The following is a 7,447-nucleotide window of genomic DNA, read 5'->3' on the forward strand; positions in this document are numbered from 1 at the left end:
ATCTTAGTCTATCATTTAATTGAATAACAGCTGCATGCTTCATCATTCACGACTACAGATACTTATCTGTGAGATTTCACGCTACTATCTTCCAATAGAGCATACATAGTAGAGCAAGGTGAGAGGAAGTAAAGGCAAGTAACTTGCATACCCTAAAGGTATGGGGCGAGTGAGCGTAGAATCTCAAGTGGTCTCTATCAAAATCAAACATACACAACAAATACCTAAATAATAAAGTCGAACCAACCTCTCTATGTTTGTCCACTTCAAGATAATACCACAAGCGCGAGACACGAGCCGTGGCCCAAGGAGCGCAGTCACTGGCAATGGCGCGCTGCCTTCTCCACGGAAAGCCATGCGTCTTCGCGAACGCTACGACGTCTTTAAGGAAACGATCGAGCGCGACGGCCTCGAAGCTGCGTTTGAGACGGTGGAATTGGCGGACCTGCGGCAGTTCACGACGCTGCCAATGCACGAGACCACGTTTGACGCCAAGTACCGCGTTCGATCGCTGTCCGAGGTGCTGAAGCGGGCCGGGGCAAATGAGACGCCGCATCTCAAGAACGAGTACGCGGCGTGCATCTCCCAGGTGACCGAGACGTCGCCGAATAACGCCGCGTGGTGGTCGACGTCGACAGGAAGCGCTGTCAGCGGTCAGCTGTTGACGGCAAACAAAGAGTAGCCGTACTGGCACTGGCTCGCACAGCTCTACAGCGATCAGTTTAGCTCCGAGTTTGGCACGGTCGCGTTCTTCAGCCGCGAGCTGCTGCCGTCCCAGCTCATCGAGACCATCGAGAAGACGGCGGTCTCGTGGTAATCTGGGATTTCCAAGCGGCATACAAACATTAGTGTATACGGCTTCACCGTGTAAAATTCAAAATATAGTGCCCGAGTCTACTCGTACCATGGCTACTGCAAGTATTGCATGTTGACTTTTTAAACAATTCCTCTCACTTTCAACGTTGCAGGGTATCGGATAGCATAACAGATAAAGACGGCAGAGCTGGAGGGTCGAGTTGCTTCAGAATATGGGCTAGAGGTAGCCAAGCACAGGCAAGGGCTTGAATCTAGGCAGGCGTTGGCTCGACATAGAGTGTGCTGTGCGCTTGCGTGTGCTTCTTTCGCTTCCGAAGCACGAGCACGAGAAGGGCCACGATAAGACCCGCCACGAGCACATAGCCAATGATCGTTGCGGTCTTGTAGCCCGAGGCAACCGTGTCGCTGGTCGTCACCGCGCCGTCGCCCGCAGACGTCCCCGGCGCCAAAGTTGACGCCGCCGTAAACTTCTCGGTGGGCACCCCGTCGTAGATATCGTCTGTCGCCAAATAGGACTTGGCCAGTGATGGCTTGATCGCAAAGCTCATGGGGGCAACCGCCGCAAGGCAGCTCGTATCGAGCGCCGTCACATCGCCATCGACTGTCACAAACGAACCGACGAGCTGGGCTGCACATGGAGCGCCGCCCTAAAGTGCATCGTTTTGTTGTTCATGCGTACTTTCGTGATACAAATTCCAGTGAAATCGACATACCTTTGTTGTTACGGGCGTGTTGACGATGGTGCCGTGGGCTGCGTAATTGAACTCGACCAGGCGTTTGGCCGTCCCGATGAAGCTGTCGTACTGGTTGCGAGCGCCTCTTGCAGCGGTCTGCGGATCCAAAAGTCCACTCAACAGCAGAACGCTCGTGCCTTTGGGAATCGTGATCGGTACGTCGTAGTAGATATCGCGCGGGTACTGCCACTTGTAGTTGTTGCTCGGCGCGCGCTCTTGCGCGCAGTTGGGGTCCTTGCCGCCGCTGGCAATGCAGTAGGTCGTCACCATGCCCGCCACGTTGCTGCCAATGAGTGTGTTCATAAACGTCTTCTTGAGCGTATCGTAGGATTCCGTGGGCGTCCGCCAGAGTTCAGACGTCACAATGAGCTTGTACAGCATGGTAGACCGGTAACTGTCGGATGGACGCGGCGTGTTGTCACTATGACAAATCATAATCTGACGTGTCATGGTGACGTCATCCCGCCGTACTCGATATCGATTTGAATCGCAAAGTTGGTGATCGCCGTGACATCGTCTGAGCTGCAGCGCGTAAAGCGGTACACAAGCGCCTACGAACCCGTCAGTCAATCCCTTCTTCCATTAAGCAGAAAAAGCAGTACCGGAATCATCGATCGAAGGGTTTGATCTTGAAGCAGATCGGAAAAGAGCGCACGCAGCGTGGCCGAAGGTGGCGACGACGACGACGCCTCGAGCAGCTTGGCACACGCCGAGCCCTTGGGATTGCTGTCAAGCGCTTCGTACAGCTTGGTCAAGGCCGTCCGGAGGTCTACGATATCCAAGATCACACACGACACTTTGCATACCAGAACATACCAGAGCCCGGGAACTTGCTGCTGCAATATGCGTCGGTCTTACACAGATCAATGAACGTTTGCGCTAATGCCCAAGAGTCCATCACCCATTCTTCATGTCAGTCGATACAAAATACCAGCTTCGTCGACTTCCTTGTCCCAGTCGTTAAAGACCGTGAGCTTGTTGTCCTTGCTGCCCGAGTTGGCCACGATCCCGTCGAGGATGTAGCCCTTGATACTCGGGTTCTCCAGTTGCATCAAGCGCTCGACAAGGTACGTGCCGTAGCTCACGCCATACACAAACGTGTTGGCGTTCTCGGTCGCTGTAATCAGCGTCGACAAGTCCATGGCCGCACTCGTCGTTGAGAAGGACCGGAGCGCCTTGGCTAGAGGTATACAACATCAATACTACCATCGCGGACACCAAGTCTCGAGACGTACTGTCGTTGGCGCCAATCTGAATGTTGATGTCCTTGATGCACGTTGAGAGCACGCTGTTGAGCACTTGGCCTTTCGTGGGACTGCCCGACGTCTCGATCTGGGACGCTGAACACGTGAGTTTGTAGCTGCGACCCGTGCCGCGGTGGTCCATCGTGTACACGTCGACAGCGCCGTTGAGCATCGAGTAGAGGAGCGTCATGAGCGACTCCACTAAGATCCCAGTTTCGTTAGATAAACCACACACAGATCCAAAGAAGAGACTGTACTCGCGACAGAGGACGCGCCGGGACCGCCTTGGAGAAACCAAAGCGCCTTGGTAGACGACGATCGCTTCGTGGCACGCATGCGCTTGACAAAAACGGGAATCGAACCGGCGGCACTGCAAAGACTCTCGTAGCAGAGAGGTAGTGTAAACTCGGCGCACTCGACAGGCACGCTGGACGTTGTTTGTGTAGAGGCCACGGCAAAGTCTGCGATGGATGACGCATCAAAAGGCCGAAGCAGCGTAGCTAAGATGTCGGGCTCCGCCGCCGAGAAGGCCGTGGTCTTGAAGCTGGCCGATGGTGCGACCGTCGCCGGCGCTGGCGTCGCGAACGTCCGGGCGCTGCAGGCGTACCAGCCGTTGATCTTGATGGGGCTGGTCGCTGCGTCGACAACCGCCAGGGCCACAAGCAGCAGCAGGAGGCGCATGCTGGACGCTTGCACTTTGCCTTTCCGGCGGACGAGAAGTGTTGCACGCTCTGGCCTTTCTCGGCCGTATCCGGATCATCAGGTGCGATGAACGATGGGTTAAATAGGTTTTACAAACAACAACGCATTGAACACGATCTAAATGTCCTGGTGAAGCGCTCGTGCGCAATGCAAGTTCGTACATTTGAATGCTAATGTTTTTTTGAAGTAGAGACTGTTGAACCGTACTCGAGATGACTTTCTTGGTGGATGGGCGTGCTGGACACGACATGCCCCAATGGTGTTAAAATAGGTTTTACTATAAAACGCATTTCGACTGGAGCGCCGCCGATCAAGAAACCGCTGACCCCGGAAGCCACCGCGTCAGATTCAAAAATTACCGAGCTTGCGACGACGCTGCGTTGCCGACTTGGAGACGACGACAAGAAGAGGATTATCATCCACATCGCTAACTATTAGCCTCGATCGACGTAAAGCGCGTCGTTGAAAAGATCTGGTTTGGTGTTGATCAAAATTTGTGTATTTGTGTATTTAGATTCTTACCAGCAAATTGTACGTTAGACATTTGCTAAATAGAAGTGAAGTAAAGAAAGCTAGCCTAGCCTTGAAGATGGCAAACGTGCCAGCATCGTGCACAACAGCACCGCCGCCTTGGAGCTGGCCAAAGTAGCCGTACCCAAGGGTACATAAATTCAATTTATAGGGTACATAAATTCAATTGAATTTATGTACCCTTGCCGTAGCCGACATTCGCACCGACGTGGGGCAAGTGGCAGTATGGAAGACCGCCGTCCAACATGACCAGCCTCTGGTGCGAGAATGAGAAACTCGTGCGCAAGCTCGGCGCACCAAGTTCAAACGTGTGTTCGCACCCCAAGACCACGTCGAGCAAGGCAGCGCAAAACGCCACGAGCCGACCGTCACTGGGTACTCCGGGGGCGTGTGCAGCCTCGCGCCATATCGCGACGCCGTGACACCGGGAAAGCGGGCCAGGACACCGGGGTACGCCGCCAAAAACCGCAATATCTTGTACGTCTCGTACAAAGGCGGGCAGTCGCACGCGGGGCATGTGACGCGCTGCATCACAATGTGCATCTGAAGGGGAGCCGCTTGTGCCGATCGGTATGACTCCTGCTTCTGACTCCCGAGGTCGCCGGTTCGATTCCCGATGCGCCGATTTTTCTATCCGGACTCCCCCCCATCCGGACACGAATGTCATGGTCACCATAATAAGGCCACGCTCGGCAAGTGCCACAAAGAAAACACGGAAGAAGCAAGATGAAAACGGCACATGCCGGAAACTCGTGCCTACCGGATATTAGGTCGGTGGTAGGACGGCCGTAGAAAAAGGAACCTTAATCCGTAAAAAACGAGAGGACTCATTTCAACAACAATGGGCATCTGAAACGAAACAGCTGGTGGCAGCGGCGAACACTCATTCAAAAAAAGGCAAACAAGTATCTGCGCTCCAAAACCGATGGGGTTGTGCTTGGAAGTGCAACCAGCACACCGCGCTCAGTGAATTTCCATGCTGCTCGAAAGGCGAAAGAAGAGAGGATCGAATTTTGGAGACTAAAAGCGCGAAGGGGTGAAAATGAAAACATTTTGCTCTTAGAAGGCGACGGGATTCGCAAGAATTCCGCCCCAGAAGACGATTGTGTTGGCTCCTTGCGACGCACGAGTGTACTCAAACAAGAATACAAAGCAGTCTCAAAGAAGGTGCAGATAGCTGCGCAGATACCATATATGGGGTGGGTAGACGTCATAGAGTCCAAAGACAAAAACGCCCGACCCCTCGCATTATCACTGAATCTCTGCGTTCATCATCGCAAAGATGTCCTCAGCTCTTCAGCCATCCAACCAAGCAAAGCTAATGACACCGAAAATCCATCAAGTACCGCAACAGTATCGTTTCATCTCGGGGTAGGTGAGAGAGGTGCGTTTTTCGCGTATGCCTCGTTTAAAATCTAGTACAACCTACGTGCGTCAATGGATTAGAGTCGTTGGTTTAGTGTCCAGAGGCGAGTAACTGGTAGAAAATATTTCAACCATATACATCTATATCACGTGGGCGCGCACCCCTTCGTCCCGTCAGAATTTAGTCTCTGGCAGGTGGAACAAATAGTTTTTTATCCAACACCAATGTGTGTTTGAAGAGTAGTACTCTCGTCTACTAGAATACGGGCTGCATCGTTTCGCTCTCGATAGGTGCATTAAGGCGCCGACGAATGCTCGATGGGCTCGACGTAAATGCTGGTCGTCGCCGCGGCTTGCTTGCGCTGCCGACGCACCACAATCACCAGGCCAATGGCCAGCAACGCCGCCAGAACAAAACCAATGATCGTGGCGGTGCGGTAGCCCGCCGACACACCCGCGCTTGCATCGTCGATCGATGTCGCCGCCGACCCGTCGCTGACCTTATCGGCCGGCGGCGCCGTCGACGAGGCCTTGTACTGCTTGGTGGGCGTGCCGTCGTAGATGTCGGACGTCGCCATGAGCGTTTGGGCCAATGACGACTTGATCTGGAAGCTCATGGGGGCAACGGTCGCGAGGCAACTTGTGTCAAGTGCTGTCACATCGCCGTTGACCGAAACGAACGAGCCGACGAGCTGGGCCGCGCACGGAGCTCCACCCTAGCGTCCATCAAACTTTAGCATATCTTTGAGTATTGAAGAATGTGTACCAGGGTTGTCACGGGCGTGTTGATGATGGTGCCATGGGCTGCGAAATTGAACTCGACCAGACGTTTGGCTGTCCCAATGAAGCTGTCGTACTGGTTGCGAGCGCCTCTCGCAGTGGTCTGCGGATCCAAGAGACCACTCAACAGCAGAACGCTGGTGCCTTTGGGAATCGTGATCGGCACGTCGTAGTAGATATCGCGCGGGTACTGCCACTTGTAGTCGTTGCTCGGCGCGCGCTCGTTGATGCAGTTGGGGTCCTTGCCGCCGCTGGCAATGCAGTAGGTCGTCACCAAGCTTGCAATGTTGCTGCCAATGAGTGTGTTCATAAACGTCTTCTTGAGCGTGTCGTAGGATTCGGTTGGCGTTCGCCAGAGCTCAGACACCACAATGAGGTTGTAAAGCATTGTTGACTCGAGCGCATCCGACTCGTCCTGCGTGTTGCCCCTAAACAGTTCGATGAGACGCCCTGTCGCATAGTACGAATGGCACAAACATGTTTTGAACTTGAGTGGCAAAGTTGGCGATTGCGAGAATATCGGCTTGGTTGCAGCGGTTGAAGCGGTACACGAGTGCCTACGGCGGGGAATGAGCATCGAAAGAGATAGATAGATAGATAGATAGATAGATAGATAGATAGATAGATAGATAGATAGATAGATAGATAGATAGATACCGGGATGAGGGCACGGAGACTCTGGCTTTGCAGGAGGTCCGAAAAGAGCGACCGAAGCACTGCCGACGGTGTGCTCGACGACGACGAGAGTGCCATCGCGCACTTGGAGCTCTTGGGGTTCCGGTCCATCGTCGAGTACATTGTCACCATGGTCGTGCGAAGGTCTAGAACGGTTTTTGTATAGAGTCAGAGATAGAAACGACGTACCCAGCGTTGGAAATTTGCTGCTGCAATATGCGTCGGTCTTGCACAGATCAATGAACGTTTGCGCTAATGCCCAAGAGTCCATCACCCATTCTTCATGTCAGTCGATACAAAATACCAGCTTCGTCGACTTCCTTGTCCCAGTCGTTAAAGACCGTGAGCTTGTTGTCCTTGCTGCCCGAGTTGGCCACGATCCCGTCGAGGATGTAGCCCTTGATACTCGGGTTCTCCAGTTGCATCAAGCGCTCGACAAGGTACGTGCCGTAGCTCACGCCATACACAAACGTGTTGGCGTTCTCGGTCGCTGTAATCAGCGTCGACAAGTCCATGGCCGCACTCGTCGTTGAGAAGGACCGGAGCGCCTTGGCTAGAGGTATACAAAATCAATACTACCATCACGGACACCAAGTCTCG

The 7,447-nt window shown here is 53.6% G+C and overlaps 3 protein-coding genes across 3 annotated transcripts in view; all 3 read right to left on the reverse strand.

Annotated features, from left to right (window-relative positions):
- Positions 1-907: 907 nt before the first annotated feature.
- Positions 908-3,503, reverse strand: SPRG_09058 (hypothetical protein). The gene is made up of 8 exons (XM_012348178.1): positions 3,052-3,503; positions 2,786-2,995; positions 2,482-2,730; positions 2,367-2,429; positions 2,153-2,319; positions 2,022-2,101; positions 1,530-1,971; positions 908-1,463 (listed from the first exon to the last, which is right to left on the reverse strand). Exons 1-8 carry the CDS (start codon positions 3,473-3,475, stop codon positions 1,068-1,070), a joined length of 2,031 nt encoding a protein of 676 aa, XP_012203568.1. The 5' UTR covers positions 3,476-3,503; the 3' UTR covers positions 908-1,067.
- Positions 3,504-4,199: 696 nt separating this feature from the next.
- Positions 4,200-4,675, reverse strand: SPRG_09059 (hypothetical protein; the record flags this gene model as incomplete). The annotated part of the gene is made up of 2 exons (XM_012348179.1): positions 4,359-4,675; positions 4,200-4,314 (listed from the first exon to the last, which is right to left on the reverse strand). The coding sequence occupies exons 1-2, from the start codon at positions 4,568-4,570 to the stop codon at positions 4,200-4,202; spliced, it is 327 nt and encodes a 108-aa protein (XP_012203569.1). The 5' UTR covers positions 4,571-4,675.
- A 1,013-nt stretch (positions 4,676-5,688) lies between these two features.
- SPRG_20717 (hypothetical protein) overlaps positions 5,689-7,447 on the reverse strand; it is a gene marked incomplete at both ends in the record, with an annotated part of 2,521 nt that continues 762 nt past the window's right edge. The window contains 6 exons of the mRNA XM_012348212.1: positions 5,689-6,108; positions 6,159-6,600; positions 6,650-6,729; positions 6,830-6,993; positions 7,037-7,099; positions 7,152-7,395. Of these exons, the coding sequence (XP_012203602.1) occupies positions 5,689-6,108; positions 6,159-6,600; positions 6,650-6,729; positions 6,830-6,993; positions 7,037-7,099; positions 7,152-7,395 (1,413 nt within the window). The remainder of the gene's footprint in view (positions 6,109-6,158; positions 6,601-6,649; positions 6,730-6,829; positions 6,994-7,036; positions 7,100-7,151; positions 7,396-7,447) is intronic.

This window comes from Saprolegnia parasitica, assembly GCF_000151545.1.
Source record: "Saprolegnia parasitica CBS 223.65 unplaced genomic scaffold supercont2.41, whole genome shotgun sequence".
NCBI classification, from domain to species: domain Eukaryota; phylum Oomycota; class Saprolegniomycetes; order Saprolegniales; family Saprolegniaceae; genus Saprolegnia; species Saprolegnia parasitica.